We start from the raw sequence: 21,612 nt of genomic DNA, 5'->3' as shown, positions 1-21,612 counted from the left end.
TTGTTTGATTGTACCATATTTTATTTGAAAGTACATTGTCAACAGGTCTCTATACAAGTGATCATGACATTAAGTCTTGATCTAAGATAAATAACTTTATCTGAGATTTTGTTACATGTTACATCTTCTTTATGTTGTGTAACTGTCAAGTGCATAATAAAAACGATTTAAAAAAAAAACAAAACAAAACCTGCTGCTAGAGCGCTGCATGTCCGCACAGCCACACTGTGTGCACGGCGTCTCCCGCTGCCTAGCAACAGCAGGAACCTGCTGGGGGGAAATTCTCTGGATTCCGGTCACCTGGGAGCTGAACAGGCTCGTAACAATACCCGCCCCTTGAGTAGGGGTCTACGAACCCTTAGATCATGGTTTCAATGGGAATTCTTTCTTTCTTCAATAGAGGAGCATGCAAATTCCTCTCCGACACCCAAGACCTTCCCTCTGGACCATAACATTTCCAGTGCATCAGAAACTTTATGACGGACCACATTGGATTCCAAGATCTTCACCACCATCTCGAACTAGTAGTGGAGGTGGTCTTTGGGCAGAACCCATCCGAAATCTTGAAGAAGGAAAGACTGGTTTAAGGAGAGAACAATGAAAATTGTTGTTGATCCTATGAGTTCTGGGTAAGTGAAGACGAAAAGCCACCAGGCTGACACGTTCCAAGAATTCGAAAAAGGCCCAGTAAACTTCGGACAAAACTTTTGAGATGGCTGCTGAAGTTTTATGTGTTCAGTCAACAACCATACCATGTCCCCGACCTTGAATGAACATGGTCTCCTATGGTTATCAAAAAATGTCTTGGACTGAAAAGAAGCCCGTGTAAGTGCTTGCTGCACCTTTTTCTGTATATTCCTTAACTTATTCACCATACTGGAAGATGAAGGTCTGTCTTGAACTGGATCAAAAGAACTGGACTTGGGATGATAACCAGAAGTACAGAAGAATGATGACACTTTGGATGCTGAATGACAGTTGTTATATGCAAATTCGGACATGGGTAGAAACTCGCACCAGTTGTTATGACACTTGGAAAATAAGATTTTACTTACCGATAAATCTATTTCTCGGAGTCCGTAGTGGATGCTGGGGTTCCTGAAAGGACCATGGGGAATAGCGGCTCCGCAGGAGACAGGGCACAAAAAGTAAAGCTTTTCCGATCAGGTGGTGTGCACTGGCTCCTCCCCCTATGACCCTCCTCCAGACTCCAGTTAGGTACTGTGCCCGGACGAGCGTACACAATAAGGGAGGATTTTGAATCCCGGGTAAGACTCATACCAGCCACACCAATCACACCGTACAACTTGTGATCGAAACCCAGTTAACAGTATGATAACAGCGGAGCCTCTGAAAGATGGCTTCCTTCAACAATAACCCGAATTAGTTAACAATAACTATGTACAATTTATGCAGATAATCCGCACTTGGGATGGGCGCCCAGCATCCACTACGGACTCCGAGAAATAGATTTATCGGTAAGTAAAATCTTATTTTCTCTATCGTCCTAGTGGATGCTGGGGTTCCTGAAAGGACCATGGGGATTATACCAAAGCTCCCAAACGGGCGGGAGAGTGCGGATGACTCTGCAGCACCGAATGAGAGAACTCCAGGTCCTCCTTAGCCAGAGTATCAAATTTGTAAAATTTTACAAACGTGTTCTCCCCTGACCACGTAGCTGCTCGGCAAAGTTGTAATGCCGAGACCCCTCGGGCAGCCGCCCAAGATGAGCCCACCTTCCTTGTGGAGTGGGCCTTTACAGATTTAGGCTGTGGCAAGCCTGCCACAGAATGTGCAAGTTGGATTGTGCTACAGATCCAACGAGCAATCGTCTGCTTAGACGCAGGAGCACCCATCTTGTTGGGTGCATACAATATAAACAACGAGTCAGATTTTCTGACTCCAGCTGTCCTTGCAATATATATTTTTAATGCTCTGACAACGTCCAGTAACTTGGAGTCCTCCAAGTCACTTGTAGCCGCAGGCACTACAATAGGCTGGTTCAGATGAAATGCTGACACCACCTTAGGGAGAAAATGCGGACGAGTCCGCAGTTCTGCCCTGTCCGAATGGAAAATCAGATATGGGCTTTTGTAAGATAAAGCTGCCAATTCTGACACTCTCCTGGCAGAAGCCAGGGCTAGAAGCATGGTCACTTTCCATGTGAGATATTTCAAATCCACCTTTTTTAGTGGTTCAAACCAATGAGATTTTAGGAAGTCCAAAACCACATTTAGATCCCACGGTGCCACTGGAGGCACCACAGGAGGCTGTATATGCAGCACTCCCTTAACAAAGGTCTGGACTTCAGGGACTGAAGCCAATTCTTTTTGAAAGAAAATCGACAGGGCCGAAATTTGAACCTTAATAGATCCCAATTTGAGACCCATTGACAATCCTGATTGCAGGAAATGTAGGAATCGACCCAGTTGAAATTCCTCCGTCGGAGCACTCCGATCTTCGCACCACGCAACATATTTTCGCCAAATTCGGTGATAATGTTGCACGGTTACTTCCTTCCTTGCTTTAATCAAAGTAGGAATGACTTCTTCCGGCATGCCTCTTTCCTTTAGGATCCGGCGTTCAACCGCCATGCCGTCAAACGCAGCCGCGGTAAGTCTTGAAACAGACAGGGACCCTGCTGAAGCAAGTCCCTCCTTAGAGGTAGAGGCCACGGATCTTCCGTGATCATCTCTTGAAGTTCCGGGTACCAAGTCCTCCTTGGCCAATCCGGAACCACTAGTATCGTTCTTACGCCTCTTTGCCGTATAATTCTCAATACTTTTGGTATGAGAGGCAGAGGAGGAAACACATACACCGACTGGTACACCCAAGGCGTTACCAGCGCGTCCACAGCTATTGCCTGCGGATCTCTTGACCTGGCGCAATACCTGTCCAGTTTTTTGTTGAGGCGAGACGCCATCATGTCCACCATTGGTCTTTCCCAACGGGTTACCAGCATGTGGAAGACTTCTGGATGAAGTCCCCACTCTCCCGGGTGAAGATCGTGTCTGCTGAGGAAGTCTGCTTCCCAGTTGTCCACTCCCGGGATGAACACTGCTGACAGTGCTATCACATGATTCTCTGCCCAGCGAAGAATCCTTGCAGCTTCTGCCATTGCCCTCCTGCTTCTTGTGCCGCCCTGTCTGTTCACATGGGCGACTGCCGTGATGTTGTCCGACTGGATCAATACCGGTTTTCCCTGAAGCAGAGGTTCTGCCTGGTTTAGAGCATTGTATATTGCTCTTAGTTCCAGAATGTTTATGTGAAGAGACGTTTCCAGGCTCGTCCATACTCCCTGGAAGTTTCTTCCTTGTGTGACTGCTCCCCAGCCTCTCAGGCTGGCGTCCGTGGTCACCAGGATCCAATCCTGTATGCCGAATCTGCGGCCCTCCAATAGATGAGCACTCTGCAACCACCACAGAAGAGACACCCTTGTCCTTGGAGACAGGGTTATCCGTAGGTGCATCTGAAGATGCGACCCTGACCATTTGTCCAACAGATCCCTTTGGAAAATTCTTGCGTGGAATCTGCCGAATGGAATCGCTTCGTAAGAAGCCACCATTTTTCCCAGGACTCTTGTGCATTGATGTACAGACACCTTTCCTGGTTTTAGGAGGTTCCTGACAAGCTCGGATAACTCCTTGGCTTTTTCCTCCGGGAGAAAAACCTTTTTCTGAACCGTGTCCAGAATCATCCCTAGGAACAGCAGACGAGTTGTCGGCATTAACTGGGATTTTGGAATATTCAGAATCCACCCGTGCTGTTTTAGCACTTCTTGAGACAGTGCTAATCCCATCTCTAGCTGTTCTCTGGACCTCGCCCTTATTAGGAGATCGTCCAAGTATGGGATAATTAATACGCCTTTTCTTCGAAGAAGAATCATCATCTCGGCCATTACCTTTGTAAAGATCCGAGGTGCCGTGGACAATCCGAACGGCAGCGTCTGAAACTGATAGTGACAGTTTTGTACAACGAACCTGAGGTACCCCTGGTGTGAGGGGTAAATTGGAACGTGGAGATACGCATCCTTGATGTCCAAGGATACCATAAAGTCCCCCTCTTCCAGGTTCGCTATCACTGCTCTGAGTGACTCCATTTTGAACTTGAACTTCTTTATGTACAGGTTCAAGGACTTCAGATTTAGAATAGGCCTTACCGAGCCATCCGGCTTCGGTACCACAAAAAGAGTGGAATAATACCCCTTCCCTTGTTGCAGAAGAGGTACCTTGACTATCACCTGCTGAGAGTACAGCTTGTGAATGGCTTCCAACACCGTCTCCCTTTCGGAGGGGGACGTTGGTAAAGCAGACCTCAGGAAACGGCGAGGTGGATCTGTCTCTAATTCCAACCTGTATCCCTGAGATATTATCTGCAGGATCCAGGGATCTACTTGCGAGTGAGCCCACTGCGCGCTGTAATTTTTGAGACGACCGCCCACCGTCCCCGAGTCCGCTTGAGAAGCCCCAGCGTCATGCTGAGGCTTTTGTAGAAGCCAGGGAGGGCTTCTGATCCTGGGAAGGAGCTGCGTGTTGCTGTCTCTTCCCTCGACCTTTGCCTCGTGGCAAATATGAATAGCCCTTTGCTCTCTTATTTTTAAAGGAACGAAAGGGCTGCGGTTGAAAAGTCGGTGCCTTTTTCTGTTGGGGAGTGACTTGAGGTAGAAAGGTGGATTTCCCGGCTGTAGCCGTGGCCACCAAATCTGATAGACCGACTCCAAATAACTCCTCCCCCTTATACGGCAAAACTTCCATATGCCGTTTTGAATCCGCATCGCCTGTCCACTGTCGCGTCCATAAAGCTCTTCTGGCCGAAATGGACATAGCACTTACCCGTGATGCCAGTGTGCATATATCCCTCTGTGCATCACGCATATAAAGAAATGCATCCTTTATTTGTTCTAACGACAGTAAAATATTGTCCCTGTCCAGGGTATCAATATTTTCAATCAGGGATTCTGACCAAACTACCCCCGCACTGCCCATCCAGGCAGTTGCTACAGCTGGTCGTAGTATAACACCTGCATGTGTGTATATACTTTTTTGGATATTTTCCATCCTCCTATCTGATGGATCTTTAAGTGCGGCCGTCTCAGGAGAGGGTAACGCCACTTGTTTAGATAAGCGTGTTAGCGCCTTGTCCACCCTAGGAGGTGTTTCCCAGCGCTCCCTAACCTCTGGCGGGAAAGGGTATAATGCCAATAATTTCTTTGAAATTATCAGCTTTTTATCAGGGGCAACCCACGCTTCATTACACACGTCATTTAGTTCTTCTGATTCAGGAAAAACTATAGGTAGTTTTTTCATACCCCACATAATACCCTGTTTAGTGGTACCTGTAGTATCAGCTAAATGTAACGCCTCCTTCATTGCCAAAATCATATAACGTGTGGCCCTACTGGAAAATACGGTTGATTCGTCACCGTCACCACTGGAGTCATCGCCTGTGTCTGGGTCTGTGTCGACCGACTGAGGCAAAGGGCGTTTCACAGCCCCTGACGGTGTTTGAGTCGCCTGGACAGGCACTAATTGATTGTCCGGCCGTCTCATGTCGTCAAACGACTGTTTTAGCGTGTTGACACTATCCCGTAGTTCCATAAATAAAGGCATCCATTCTGGTGTCGACCCCCTAGGAGGTGACATCCCCATATTTGGCAATTGCTCCGCCTCCACACCAATATCGTCCTCATACATGTCGACACACACGTACCGACACACAGCAGACACACAGGGAATGCTCCTAATGAAGACAGGACCCACTAGCCCTTTGGGGAGACAGAGGGAGAGTTTTCCAGCACACACCAAAAGCGCTATATATATATCAGGGATAGCCTTATAATAAGTGCTCCCCTATAGCTGCTTTGTTATATAAAAATATCGCCATAAATTTGCCCCCCCTCTCTGTTTTACCCTGTTTCTGTAGTGCAGTGCAGGGGAGAGACCTGGGAGCCGTCCTGACCAGCGGAGCTGTGAGAGGAAATGGCGCCGTGTGCTGAGGAGATAGGCCCCGCCCCTTTTCCGGCGGGCTCGTCTCCCGCTATTTTGAGAAATCAGGCAGGGGTTAAATATCTCCATATAGCCTCTAGGGCTATATGTGAGGTATTTTTAGCCTTTATAGGTACTCATTTTGCCTCCCAGGGCGCCCCCCTCCCAGCGCCCTGCACCCTCAGTGACTGCCGTGTGAAGTGTGCTGAGAGGAAAATGGCGCACAGCTGCAGTGCTGTGCGCTACCTTTAGAAGACTGCAGGAGTCTTCAGCCGCCGATTCTGGACCTCTTCTGTCTTCAGCATCTGCAAGGGGGCCGGCGGCGCGGCTCCGGTGACCATCCAGGCTGTACCTGTGATCGTCCCTCTGGAGCTTGATGTCCAGTAGCCAAGAAGCCAATCCATCCTGCACGCAGGTGAGTTGACTCCTTCTCCCCTCAGTCCCTCGCTGCAGTGATCCTGTTGTCAGCAGGAATCACTGTAACATAAAAAACCTAGCTAAACTTTCTCTAAGCAGCTCTTTAGGAGAGCCACCTAGATTGCACCCTTCTCGGCCGGGCACAAAAATCTAACTGGAGTCTGGAGGAGGGTCATAGGGGGAGGAGCCAGTGCACACCACCTGATCGGAAAAGCTTTACTTTTTGTGCCCTGTCTCCTGCGGAGCCGCTATTCCCCATGGTCCTTTCAGGAACCCCAGCATCCACTAGGACGATAGAGAAATTAATGTAAATACTGCTCCTAAAACTGATCTGTTAGACTGTGGGTGATGTCCAGATGACAAACTGATCTTCACACCCAAGTTAGAACAAAATGACCTCCAAAACTTGGCAATAAATTGAGTTCCCCATCAGAAATGACATCTTGAGGCAAACCAATATGATGGTTGAACAGCACCGCTAGCTCTTTGGCACTAGGGAGTTTCTGTAGAGAGACAAAATGAGCCATCTTGCTGAAATGTTCCACAGTGACCTAAATGGTGGAGAATTGTGAATATGGAGGCAGGTCAACTATAAAATCCATAGAAATATGGGACCAAGGCCTACTAGGAACTGAAAGTTGAAGGAGCTGATCCATGGGTGCTTTCTAGATGACTTATTCCAAGCACAGACCTCACAGGAGAGTATAAACTGTCGAGCATCTTGAGCCATAGTGGTCCACTACATCGTCCGAGCCAGTTGTTCCAAAGTCTTTGACACTCCAGGGTGTCTAGCAGTTTTGACAGAATGAATCTCTTTTAAAACAATCTACCAATGATTCTGAGGAATAACTAATCGAGCAGAAGGAGTTTCCACAGGGGTTGGGCTGACAGAACATGTGTGGCCAGACCTCAGGGCTGGCAACAGAAATCTGGGGCCCGGTATACTGATATCTCTGTGAAAACCACCCTCCCCCCGGCTCAACCCCCCCTTGCCGCCATCCCAACCCCCCCTTGCCCCCTAACCGGGCAGATGCATCCATGTGTGCAGAATGCAGATGCATGCATCCATGATTGATACAGTATGTGCATAATGTGCCTGCCCGCAGCCCGCCCCAAACCAAACCCAAAGCCCCAAACATGCTGGAGTCAGAGAGCCAGGCACGCCGCACATGCAGTGCTGTGCAAACACTTGACTTACCAGCAGCACCACACACCCGCCGGCACTGCTAATTAACCAGGCTCCGAGTGACCAATGAGTCGTGATGTCATGTCCCTGCCGCAACAAGCTGCCAGAAAGTCCCGCAGTAGCATTCCAGCTTGTCGCTCCTCACACAGCAGAGACAAGGCAGTGTGTGAGGAGGACTCAGAGAGGAGGGGCTGTCCGGACAAGCATCCCGTGTGACTAGTGCAATGCCAGTGCACTGCACATGGGGACTTGCTCAGGCTGACAGCTGACCTGGGGCTGGGCTGGGGACACTGAGGGGTGACCACAGGGCCTGGGGGGAGGCACTGAAAAAGTTATATAATTATTTAAATCTATGATGACATGCTTCCGCCACTGGACCTTGGGCCACCGGGCATGCCAGATCTTGAGTTAAGCCACCATGAATGGAAGAAGTAGGAATTATAGGAGATTCCAAAGCTTTACAATCCTGGACTGGTTAAAAAGCTGCAAGATAATTCATCCACTTTAATATTCTTTAAACCTGGCCTAAAGGTTATCACAAACTTAAACCTCATTAAAAACAAGTCCCAACGTGCCTGTTTGGGATTCAACCTCTTGACAGCTTCAGTATAAGACAGATTTTTATGATCGTGAACACAATGACTACATGATGTGCTCCCTCCAGCCAATGACGCCCATTTAACGGCTAGCAGTTTCCAGTTACCAACATCATAATTCCTCTCTGTTGAGGAAAACATTTGAGAGAGAAAGGAGCACGGGTGGACCCTCTGATCTTCAGGATCTCTCTGCGAAAGCACTGCTCTGGCTCCTACATCAGAGGCATCCACCACCATAAGGAAAGGAATATTAGGATTAGGATGACGGAGAACAGGTGCTGAGGTGAACTCTTTCTTCAACTCTTCAAAAAGCTTAGATAGCTGCAGATGACCAATGCTGAGTGTCTGCACCTTTCTTGGTGAGTTTGACAATATGGGCTACTATAGTGGAAAACAAGTGAATAAAGCAATGGTAATTATTTGAGAATCCCAGAAAACGTTGGCTTGCCTTGAGATTTGAAGGACAAGTCCATGACAGCAAAGCCTAAACCTTTTCTGGATCAATTGAGAACCCCTAAGAAGAAATTATATATCCAAAGAACGACACCTATTCCACTTCAAACTCATATTTCTCCAGTTTAGCGTAGAGACCATGTTCTTGTAATTTCTGAAGAACCATCTTAATCAAGGTTCTCAGACAGGGTACTTGAGTAAATCAAGATGTCAACCAGATAAATAACAAAAAAGTTACCATGGAATTCTCTAAGAACTTCATTAATTAGTTCTTGAAACAGTCCAAATGGCATTACCAGGTATTCATAATGCTCTGTGTGAGTGATAAAAGCTGTCTTCCAATCATCCCCTTCGCAGATTCATACTAAATTGTATGCTCCTCTCAAATCAATCTTGGAAAAGATCACTGCTTCCCGGAGTTGGTCAAACAAAATGGAAATGAAAGGGATAGGGTTCGAATTTTTAAGCGTCACTTTCAATGCCCTGTAATCAATACATGGCCGTAACGAGCCATCCTTCTTGGCCACAAAAAAGAATCTGGCTCCTACCAGAGACTCAGAGGGACAAATAAATCCTTTGGCCAAATTTTTCTGAATTATTTTGATCCATGTCCTGTGTTTCAGGAATTGAAAGGGCATGCAATCTACCCTTAGGTATCTTATCATTGGGGACTAAATCAATAGGATAATCATACGCCGGATGTGAAGGAAGAATATCTTCTTTCTTAGAGAAGACATCCTCGAAGGCTTGATGTGGCTCTGGTAGTAATTTGGAAATTGGTGGCACAGTTAATGGTAGGATTATGCTCCCTTAACCAGTGAAAGCGATATGAGTGGCTCTGAGCTGTATCGGCTCTTCATGATCCTCCGACACCTCGGTGTCAGGCAGACGAGTGGGAGGCACCCCACAATCCTTCTCGCATCAGCATTTTCAAAGTCACCAATCCACCCGGATGTCAAGTTCCATGAGAGAGTCCAAAGATCCCAGAGGCAAGTACTGAACAAGTGAATCCTTGATTTGTTCCGATAGACCAATGTGGAACTGACTCCGAAGAGCTGGATCATCCCATCTTAAATCTACCACCCACCTCCGGTGGGCAATATGACTCAGCCGTACCACAGCCGTGTTTGAGTGACCAGAGGTGCGCCTCAGCAGATGCAGCTCTATCCAGATCATCATATACAACAGCCCCATGGCTGTAAAGAAGGCATTGACTGAACAAAGTGCTTCTGAATTGGGTGCCAACCTACGCCCAGGTCTGTGGATCAACAGAGCCAGAAGAAGTTGGACGAAGCTTGAAATATAACTTAGAACTCTCATGGAAGTTAAAGAATTTTCTTCTGTCACCAGAAAAGGAGCCTGGAAGATTAGTCTTTGGTTCCTTGACTTCGTGGGAAGAAGAAGCAATACGAATTTGATCACCTTGGGTAGCCACTTGTAACGAAAGCTCCTGAAGTTTTTGGGTTAATCCTTGGATTTGCCCTGCCAGAACTTGACCTGGACTTTGCAGAGAGGGATCCATAATGGACGATGAATCTTCATTGGCTACTCAGTCAGGCTGGTTATAATGTTATGCTGCTTAAAGGTCTTCTTGGTAGTTGCCCCTGAATGCCAAAGATGAGACCTGCAGAACTGACCAGTAGGTCTTCTTGCCCTGAGACAGACGTCTTTTCCTTAAAGCTGGACTCACTTACCGTTACTTGGATGCCGTCAGGTCTTATGCTGCAGGCCGTAGTACAGCCATATCACTGCAGATGCAACCTACCACTGAGGAGTGGATGGTGAAATTTCAGTAACAAATAATTTTGGACTGATACTGATAGGAGTAAGTGAAGCTGACTGGCCAGTGACAGTGATAATGCGACCAACTTCGCAGAGTGTGTGTAGAAGTTAGTGGCCGATTCCTTTGTGAAGCTGAAAGTGAATAACACGGTGCAGGCTAAAACCAGTGGAAGGCAGACTGGGGATGTTGGCTAGCTGTAACTGGAATAGTGATAGTGAAATGAATAGAAGACTGGAGTTAGCTGACCAGGTTTTCTAGAAGGCATCACAGGTGTTTCTTTTATGTACAGATGCAGGCAGGGCCGGCAATAGAAATCTTGGGGCCCTATGCACTCATATTTTTTGGGTCCTCTATCCTCCAACATAGGCACAGGCTGGATGATGCACTTCAAAAATAAGGGTGGCTCTTGATATGCCGGCTGTCGGGATCCCGTCGCTCAGCAGCCGGCATTCCGACAACAATTTTCCCTCTTGGGGTGTCCATGAAACCCCTGGAGGGAGAATAAATAGCGTGGCGCGCTCATCGCGCCACCGTGCCTGCAGTGTGGCGAGCACACAAGAGACTCGCGCTCGCTCCACTGCCGGCATACCGCTGGTATGCTGGGCGCCAGGATCCCGAACACCAGCATACTGTAGTAGACCCCAAAAATAAGCATCCTAATACCCCATCCTTCACCATCTCCCAGAATACGCCTCCACTCTGGTCTTCTGATAACAGAATGCATGCCTCAGGTGGATGCGGGCCCATCCCATCATTGGTTAGTCCCTTCACCTCTGGGTACTGTTATCTGCATATGAAGGTTTACTGCTTTGTCCCATTTAAGCTTATTAAAGATAGCAGGTCAGGATAGACAATCCATACAGATATACTATTATATAATAAAATAAATGTAAAAAAAAAAAATTGTACCATAGATGTATTAAAAATGTCCTATGTAAATATATATTATATACACAGACATACATAATTTACATATGTTAGAATGCCCTGCTGCAGCCACAGTGCTCCCCAAGCAGAGCGCCATCACACCCGTCGCCGCACAGACCCACACCCTCCATACCTTAGCAGAGTACACCAGACATGATCGAGTGCTCCAGGATCCCTGACAAGTTTCCAGCTGCCATTTGCGTTAGCGCGGACACCCTGTCCGGCAGGCTCTCAGACTCATAGTCGTCCCCGTTTGTGGGCAGCGAGGGCGCCCCCTCTGTAGCCTCCATTGGGATACCAGAACTTCGTAGCTCCATAGGGCTGCCAAAAACAGGAGCTCTGAGTGGCGCGCAGCTCTCCCCTGGTGCAGCTAGCAGGCTGAGCTCTGTGGCTCGCACAGCCAGGATGTCGCGCACTTACCAACGTGAATTGCTACAACGCGGCACAGGAAGGGGGACACAGGAACTGGGCCCCTGAGATTCCTGAGGGTCCAGGCCCTTCTGAATCTTGGGGCCCCATTACAAGTGTCCCCTTTGTCCCCCCCCCCCCCCCCCCTGTCGCCAGGCCTGGATGCAGGCAGGGAAATAACTGGATTGACTTACTCAAAGTGTTTAAGAGTAACAGATACTGGGCAATAAATGCTCTCCTGCCACAGGAGATCCAAGAGCAGGTTATACAGGCAGATTCAGAGTAACAAGCAGAGGGACAAGAGCTCCCGCTGCTACTGAAACATATAACCGGCAAAGCTTGGCAGGGCTGACTGGAATATAAAATGTGCAGGAGCCTGTCAGAACACTGCACAGCCTGCCCCCAATAATTCATTAATTACCTGCAGCGGTGCGATGCATGTCCACCCGGCCGCAGTGTGTGCCTGGTGTCTCCCGCTGACTAGCAACAGCAGGAAGCCACCGGGCGGAAGTTCTCCGTCAATTCTGTCACTTAGCAACAACCGGAGCGACCGAGGATACGAGCCGGTGGCTCGTAACAGGTTGTTTTCTTTCGGTTACAAGGTCTTTGGACACAGATAAGAAAGAAAATAAACTGAGGTACTCAGCGCAAAGTCTTCCCAGAAAAGAATACAATATTTGAGTAACTGAACGCAAGATGGGAGTCTCAGAAGTGTACTGTCCACTCCAAGCTGCAATATGAATGTGGGAGATGTTGGTCTTACTTACCATTTTCCACTGCTGCAATAACCCAGGTTATTGCCAGGTTAACCTGAGTCGCGACTCAGTGGAAAAGGGTCCCAAAAAAAATTACATGGTAAAACCCGGGTAAGGCTGCAGTGTAAAAGAGTGGTTCTCTAGCTGATTAAAAGGTGAAATGCAGGCTTGAAGTCAACCAGTCACAGTACCTGTGTAAATCATGTGGTCCCAGTTTAAAGGGATAGTATAATCCTAAAGATACTGCATACGGTATGTTTCTCAATCAGCAACGGACTAGGGCTGTCTAACAGCCCTGCACACATGAATGGGGACATGATCACGGCTCATGGGGGCGAACCATGAGTCCCATGTGCCAGGCCTCACAGCAACCCCCCGTGTCTTTGTATGTCTGGCGGCTGAGTAGAGCGCTGGGAGGCAGGGCTGCTCGGCCAGCCCCTGTCTGTGTGAGCCGAGAGGCCAAGCAGAGAACTGAGTCTCTTTGCATGGACGGATCGACCCATCAGGCCATTGGCCTTCTAGCATTTGCCAAAAGTGCCATATGGGCAGCCAGCCCTGTTCTCAATCTGAAACCTTAAGTATTCCCAATAGGTCAACTCACCTGTGCATGAACACAGAAATCCACAAAACATGACCTGTTGGTGGTAAATGAGAAATGGAGTTGAGAACCCCTGTTTTATACTATTGTGCCTGTTATATTCTGATGTGATTTGTATTTACACTGTGTCCTGAATGTAACATATTTTTGCTATGTTTGCAATTTTAACTAATTGCATTTGTGGATGCTTTAGAATGTACAGCACACCCAAACTGTCTCTGTCAACATGCTGACAGAAGGAAGAGAGCAGGGAGCTCAATTGATCACGGAGAGGTAATCATGGTACAGAATACTAAATGTAAGGAGAAATATTCAACAGCAAGCAGATTTTATGGAGGTTAAATGAATACAACTGAGCAACATATAGGAGCTAAAAACTAGAAACATTTATTTATATGGGCCTCATACCTCTCAACTTCTGAAGATAGTAATGCGGGACCTGGCACGCCCGCACCCCAAAAGGGGGTGGGGCCTCAGATGGATGGGGCAGGGCCTCAGGTGGAGGGGTGGGGCCTCACTGCACGACCCCCATTTGCGGCATTTTGGGGGCATACCCAGCCCTCCCTGAGTAGCTGGGCAGCCCCCGGCTCACGTCCCTGCACTGCAGTGGTGTGCGGTGGGGTGAGGCAGAGCCTTTCTGATCATACTTACGTTTAAACTATATAAAGTATATGAAAAATACAAATAGTCAAAACTCTGGAGTAAAAAGTCTATGGCAGGTGAGGCAGTGCATCCCCCGTCTATCTTATCTGCACATCTTTGATCAAAGCTCACCAAATTTCCAGCAGTGTATACCTGTGCATAATGCCCAGATGAACCCTTTGGCTTATATATTGCGTGTAAATCTGGCTCTGGTGCTAGCCAGTGCCTCCTGAGCCATTTACTTTACTGCACATGTTGCTGCACTGTTAAATGCTGTGCACATGTGCACGGCATCCATTCAGTGATTACCAGCTGCTTTGCAAAGCAGAGCAGCGGTGATCACAGGTCCTCCCAACAGTGTTGGAATAGCGGGACTGTCCCGCTGGAATCAGGACAGTTGTAAGGTTTGGTGCCTGAATAATTATCTTTTTAAACCTGGTGATGTACCTTACATTATGTACTAGCATATTAGAACTGAGTTAGAAATGGTGCCCACCAGTAGTGGCTCTAGAGGTGGGGCTGCAATGCAGTCCAAAATTCAGAGAGAGAAGACACACCAACTGCCAGTGTATTCCCGCAGGCGATGTTTGGCAACATTTAGGATGGCACTTGGTGTGGCTCCACTTTCTGAATTTTAGGCTACGCTGACCCCCAAGCTGGCACTGGTGCCCACTATAATGTATCAACACAGGTCAAGAACTTTATGCACAGCAGAATGTGGTGTCTTACCTGTCTGCCAGAGATCCATACACCATTGCACCCAGCAACACGCCTGCCATATAAATTGATTGCGCCAGTTCCTTCATCCATTCTCGTTCACATACCAAATCCCACTACATGACAGGGATAAAAATGCTCAGTGAGATGCTAGTGATATTGGAATTTGCTAAAGAACATTGAGAGAAGACTTATAAAACCTCTTACACTTTGTGTCATCAGGTCGGACAATGTGAACATTGTACTCGATGCATGGTAACGAGGATTCTCCGTTCACTCTTTCAGCGGTACATTTGTGCATAACCAATCACATTCCGTTTGCTAGTGCTGGTGACCTTCATCATCATCCGCTATTTGTTCCCGCCCATGACCACCTACATATAGTAAACTTTCTCTGGTATGACTGGTCTGCATATGTTCTCATTTACACAAAGAGGGCGGGATGTACTAATCTTAGAAAATTGATAATTTCACTGTGATATAGTACCAGCCAATCAACTCCTAGCTGTCATTTTTCAAACCCAGCCTGTGACATGGCAGTTAGGAGCTGATTGACTGGTACTTTATCACTTTTCTAAGCTTAGTACATCCCGCCCACACTCCCTTTCTATACACATTCTTCATTTGTAGAGCGTACTGAAACACTGAAAATGCTAAATATATGAATGCAACTATGCAAGAAATTACAGGAAAGCAGAGTGAGACATGCTGATAATTTCTACACTTACAATCAGAGACAAGGGGGTAAATTTACTAAGGTGGGAGTTTTTTTAGAACTGGTGATGTTGCCCATAGCAACTGTGGCCAGAGACCCCCAACCACATGGAGAAAATGGCTGCGGAGGCACTTAAGGGGTTAACCCTCATGCCGTGGCACCATATTCAAATGATCAGTATGCAAATGCATTAACTGCGCTAAGCGCCAAGAGTGTAAAACTGTATTGTAAGTACATGTGAAGCACTGAGCTGGGACTGTAGATCTCTTGCTGCATCAGTTAAAGCCTGGTGCCCCAGAACAATGTGTATTTATTTTACTGTATGTGTTAAATACAAGTACTTAAAAATATATTGCTGTAAAACACTGCAGCTGGTCTGCAGATATAGGTGTTGATTAGCAGGCCTTTTGGTGGACAAGCATCTTCTTTGAAATTCAAACTAAGGTTAGGAGTAAAGAAAGTTTGTGCTTTTCCGAATCTCCTTTTGTGTGATGAGCCAAACTAGTTTTAGCCTAGAGATGGGAAATACAGAAGAGGATGCTAAATCACATTGGGTTTTACAAAAGCAAACTAGGGTGTCTTCCCAGTAGGTTTGTGTAAAAATAATTTGATTTAGGATTTCCTAGGCTGTCGATTTATGTTTAACAACACAGAACTTTGCCCATGTGTGAAAAGGGGAAATGCAATTGAAATTTGAGTTAAATTTACATTTGTGAAAGAGACAGTATGTCAAAGCAGATTGTTTTAGGAATGCAAGCTGGTTTGAGTTGTATATGGAGGGAAAGCAGGACAATGCTTTATCCATTTACTTATTAACTTCTTTTGAAATGTAATACATGTTTATTTATACATTGTGTACGATAGTGTGATTGGATGGAAAAGAACCCCGGGCAGAACTACATCCTGAGGTGCAGTGTGTTCTTACTGTATAAAAAGGGCCTGTGAGCCTAAAAATTTACTCATTCTTCTGTGGCATCAAGAGAGATTGAACAGCTGTAATATCTTTTGCATGCCGTTTCTCCTAGCAACATGGAAGAGTTCTTTTTTTAGAACTTTGAGCAAATAAACATCTTTGCCTTCAAGACAATTTGACTTCATCTTGTGACAAACAGGAATGCACTAATGCAGTCCCATTCTCCAACTGTCCAGGGTAATCCCAGCGTCTCCAAGTTCCGCCCTCTGCCAAGCTACCGTGTAGAACAGGGGTGGGGAACCTCCGGCCCGCGGACCGTATAAGGCCCGCAAAGCCGTTTGTTCCGGCCCACCCACTTGTGTCAGTGAGACACGCCGCTGCTCAGTCCGGCGGCAGCGTGTCTCAGCTGTCAGGACAAGGAGGAGAGCGTGGCTCAGTCGGGCGGCGTGTAGGACTTCAAACCAGCCGCCGGTTTGTGAGCCAATCAGAGCTCACGGACCGGCAGCCAATCAGGAGCCGCCGCTGCCAGTCCGTGAGCTCTGATTGGCTCACGAACCGGCGGCTGGTTTGAAGTCCTCAACGCCGCCGCTGCCCAACGCAGCCGCGCTCTCCTCCCTGTCCTGTCCCCCTGACACCCGCCGGATGGAGCAGCAGCAGCAACAGCAGCAGTAAGCAGCACAGTGGGGTGGGGGTGGGGGGCACTGTGGGGGCATTTGTGGATCTGGCACTGTGGAGGGCATTTGTATACCTGGCACTGTGGGGGGCATTTGTATACCTGGCACTGTGGGGGGCATTTGTATACCTGACACTGTGGGGGGCATTTGTATACCTGGCACTGTGGGGGGGCATTTGTATACCTGACACTGTGGGGGCATTTGTGGATTTGGCACTGTGTGGGCATTTGTGAATCTGGCACTGTGGGGGCATTTGTATACCTGTCACTGTGGGGGTATTTGTATACCTGGCACTGTGGGGGCAATTGTGGATCTGGCACTGTGGGGGTAATTGTGGATCTGGCACTGCACTATTGGAGGCATATGTGTATCACGTCCCATTTTGCGCACAGTAACTCTAAGGGGCAGACCTACTGGGGGGCAGGGTAATTTTTTAAGTTGAGAATTTTTGTATGGCCCCCGAAGGATTTTATAAATATCCAAATAGCCCTTGGTAGAAAAAAGGTTCCCCACCCCTGGTGTAGGATCAGGATGTGTGGTAAAAGCGTGTCGAAGCATGCACAGCAGACATGTGATTCCAGGTGCCACATATTAGGAGTCTGGTGGTGGCAGTGTCATACCTGCCAACTGCGCAGTGGGTGGAGTCAGTAACAGGTGGTTACTGATGGTAAGAGGGAATCCTCTATTGGCCAGGTCCTGTGTGACTCAAACCCAATCTGTGATCGCTGGGCGTAGTCAGTGAGGGCAAGGAAGCATCCTTTCACAGCAACCAATCAGATTCTATCTATTATCTTCTAGAAGCAGCTAGATAAATGTTAAGTAGAATCTGATTAGTTGCTATGAGCAACATCACCAGTTCTAAAAAAAACTCCCACCTTAGTAAATTTACCCCCAGGTATGGAAAGTGTGTTCTTACTTATGCAATAAACAGTAAGCGGGAATGCAATTAGAAGCACTAAAGTGTTACGTTTTTGAGTGTTAACTTATCTTGCATATTGCCCATTAAATGTACTTATCGCCTGTTATCGGGTATTAACTTATCGTGCAATCCAGTTAGAAAATGGGTGTTAAGTGTTTCACCCGATAATTCTTGCTGGTTTTCACATGTTCAGTATAGGTGAAAATGGGGATAATCTACCTGTACCCCAAATAAAGACAAACTAATATTGGATAACAGAATATAAGTCTATTAGTGGCCATAACAAAAATATTTGAGGTTCTTAAATTGTGTAAAATGGCTTTCATAAGCTTTTTTTAAAACAGTGTTTTAAAAGCAATTATTTTTCTGCAAAATAAATGCTCTATTTAAATTAGGTATGCATAAACATGCCTGTATGTATATATTTGTGTAATTTTAAGCCACTTTTAAAAATCTTCAAAAACCACCTCTATCACCCACCTGCAATCTTAAAAACACTAGTCCCATTCATACAGCACCCCCATACACCTGTCCCACATTAATTAACACAATATCCTACAATTTGCACATTTTCACCCCAAAATTGTCATAACGTTATTGGACAAATTAAGATAATTACAAAATTCTACGTAGTTAATCATTAAGGAAGGTGTTCCAGTGTTTCTAAACCAAGTCCTGACATTTTTACCTATAGTAGGGATTTTCCCCAACTTTTTACCTACTCAGAAGGTGGTGAAAACAAAAATTGTGTTAAATCCTGTGGAGTATTATTGCATGTAAACTTCACCTGCAATTGAATTGGGTGATAACCACTTTTCACAAAAAGTGATAGCTTTTCACGCGAAAACAGGTCATCACCTGGTTGTGTACATTTAAATGCATCTAATATCTCTTTCAATTTAAAGAAATAAATAAAAATAAAAATAAAAAAAAATAAAAAAATAAGACAGCAAATACCCTCCAAACAGCATGGGGTACCACAGAAAAAGTCTCTACCTGCATTAGGCCTTGACAGTCTGGGCCGGAAATACAATAGCAGGGAAACCGCAGCATGGGAACAAGTACACACAAAAAAATATTTCTGTTGCACTAGGAATTATATATCTGCTATATTAACCCTTGGTAAGTAATTGTCTGTATATGGTGCACTGTTATCTTAAAATGTAACTTTTATTACATATGTTTAATACATCTCAAATAGGAAAAGCAGTAGTAAAATATGGTTAAAATATAGTTCAAGAAATAAGTGTAAAGAATGAAATTGTGTTTAAAAAGGAAATAAATCCTGATTATAACCAAATGTCTATCAGCCGTCTTCCTTTATTCCGCAACTGACACTGTTTAAATTAAGGGACTAAGATGATGGGTATTGCTATATCCAAGAAGGCTATACAGCTATTCCAAATGTGAGGTATTTCAACTAAGAAGTCATCTCTGATGTATATTAAACATATGTATTAACGGTAACATTTTAAGACAACAGTGCACCATATACAGACATGGGATCATCCTTCTGCCATCATTTCTGCCAGCCCTAGGCTGTTCTATATGGGACTGGTTTCCCTTAGGAAACCTGGCCTGCAGAAAATTCCAATTTGGTGTTAGCTGCTTCTAACCAATCATAGTGACTTTTCCCACACCCTGACCAATCAGAGCAAAGCTTTTTTGTTTAATTAGAAAGACTAGTTTAGAGCCTGTCATGCCATGGTGGAACTCCTTCTAGGCACAGTCTTGTATCGCTTATGTGTTTTATTTTTAACTAAATGGATTGTATGCATGGAAGACAGAACAAGTTCTCCCATTGGATCTAGGAGAGTAATAAAGTGGAGAATGTTCTACATGTGCTAGCATAGCTAAACACTTTAAATATGACAAATCTTGCATTGTATGCTCTAAAAATATAAACCCTTTTCTATTCTTTGCACTTTTTTATTACCCGAACACCCTTGGGTAAGGGGTGTTTGGAAGAGCATTAATGCTGACAGGGTTGCTTTTACCTTGGGGAGGGCAGCATCTGAACAGTCTAGGGCGTGTGGATATAATGACAGGTGAATCTCTTTTACACTTCCTGTGCTATAGTGCCTCCAGCCAGTGCCTTAAAGCATATTGCAGATAGCTACTTTTTCAGTGGAACCCCATTCTGTTTGCCTTTCTGCTTTTACCTCTACCGATGGTGACGGTTACAGTTTTCTTTCTTTTTATTATATTATTATCTTCTGGGGGTTGGTTATTTTGTTGTTTTTTTCAATATACTAAAAAAATACAGTCATTCTCATCAAAATAATGATAATGACTCAAATGTCAACTTGTTCATTTCCAGTATGCTTTTATTCCTTGGTTTAGATGTTGAATGTGCTCATTTTGTGGCCAACTCTGAATTGACCCCTTAGAGTTTACATTTAAGCAAGGCAAATAGAATCATCAACTATATTAGGGTATTGTTTAATGTAAAGTTACTGAAGTATATATCAGCCTTTTTTTATACCAACTATGTTTTGTATTTAGTCTTCTCAATTGCACATTAGAGAAAAAAATCAGGATCAGGAAGGATTACTTACATCAGTGATGATGGTGGAAGTGTATTCACTCAGATCATATTCCCATTCCCCTTGCTTACAGGGCTCGGTAGCATTGGAAAGTAGCGAGATGTAGCGAGTGCATGAATCTTTTGGCAAGTGGGAATGGGCCAGTGTGAGGTTGGACTGGCAGTGATGGGGTGGCACAGCGGCTGTGAAAACTTGCATGAGGTTATGCGTGGCAACTAATAGGAGTGGAGCAGAGAGAAGAGACACAGTAAGAGACTGAAAGGGTGAGAACAGGCTGTCCTTTTCCAGAGCATCTTTTATTGACATGGATGAAGAAAGTAATGGAAGTAATTGCCCTAAATCTTCTGGAAGTTGCTTTTTTACTGTGTCAGTTTTTAGAAACTGTTCTGTAATCAGCGTATATCTGTCTTCCAATGACTCAGGGGATGGAGAATGCTTCCCAATAACTCAAACTGACTTCTAGCAGCAGAGTCTTGCCTGCAATGACCGAGGCTGACGTTTAATGCTGGAGACCGTCCTCAAGTGGATATATTGACTTCTAATAATGGACAATGACCTCCATTGAAAGAGAATAACAATGTAACTGCACTTCAGGGATCGAGGATGACTTGTAATCACAAAGATCGGTTTCTAATGCTGGCTTCAAACGATTTAAAATGTCCTCTAGTCAATGAGGCTGATTTCAAACAATAGGGATTAACCTCCTGTGTATAACACAGACTCTAAACAATGGAGGATATCCTTCAGGGAATTAAAAAAACTAACGGTGGAGGCTGTCTTCCTGTGACTGAAACTGGTGATGATGGAGGATGTTTTCCAGAAATGCAGAGTAATGTCTAACAATGGAGACTATCCTCCTGTGCAGAAGGCTGAGTTCTGGTGAAGAAGGTTGCCGGCTATTGAAGGAGGCTGGTTTCTGGTGATGGAGGTCTATCAACTAAGAGTAACTTCTGGTGGCTGCAAGATAACAGAGACTTGGTTGGGTGAGTCTGTGACCTATTTCAGAAATAGACAGTAAGCATGACTTTGCATCTAGTTAAAAATGTTAAAGATTCACATGCTTTTCCTAACAATGAATACATTAAAACAAAGCTAGCAGTGTTTATATTAAACTTTTCTGATTCAGGGACTGCTGCAAGAAGCGTTTATAGGCATTCAAGTGTGAACCCCAGGCTGTAGCTGCAAGCAGGTAACATTTCACTGGAGTAAATCAATTTTAAAACCTTACGACTTATGATTGATTTCTCCAGTACTCTTTTGTGATGTTGCATGCCTACAATTCTAAAGGGAAGCGCAAAGATTTCTGAGACAACTGTCTGCAGGGACGCAAATATTTCAACCATAAGATTTTTTGAAAGATTGGGGGCAAACCTTGCTAA

The 21,612-nt window shown here is 45.6% G+C and overlaps 1 protein-coding gene across 1 annotated transcript in view; it reads right to left on the bottom strand.

The window, feature by feature from the left end:
* Positions 1 to 20,664, bottom strand: part of LOC134969114 (solute carrier family 22 member 6-B-like) — a 248,678-nt gene extending 228,014 nt beyond the window's left edge. The window contains exons 1-2 of the mRNA XM_063944834.1: positions 20,246 to 20,664; positions 14,479 to 14,582 (exon numbers count right to left, since the gene is read on the bottom strand). Coding sequence (XP_063800904.1) covers positions 14,479 to 14,582; positions 20,246 to 20,539 — 398 coding nt within the window. The 5' untranslated portion in view covers positions 20,540 to 20,664. The remainder of the gene's footprint in view (positions 1 to 14,478; positions 14,583 to 20,245) is intronic.
* Positions 20,665 to 21,612: the final 948 nt, after the last annotated feature.

This window comes from Pseudophryne corroboree, chromosome 11 (assembly GCF_028390025.1).
Source record: "Pseudophryne corroboree isolate aPseCor3 chromosome 11, aPseCor3.hap2, whole genome shotgun sequence".
Taxonomy (NCBI): domain Eukaryota; kingdom Metazoa; phylum Chordata; class Amphibia; order Anura; family Myobatrachidae; genus Pseudophryne; species Pseudophryne corroboree.
The sequence above is the reverse complement of the archived record's forward strand: the minus strand, read 5'-3'. Positions and strand labels throughout refer to the sequence as shown.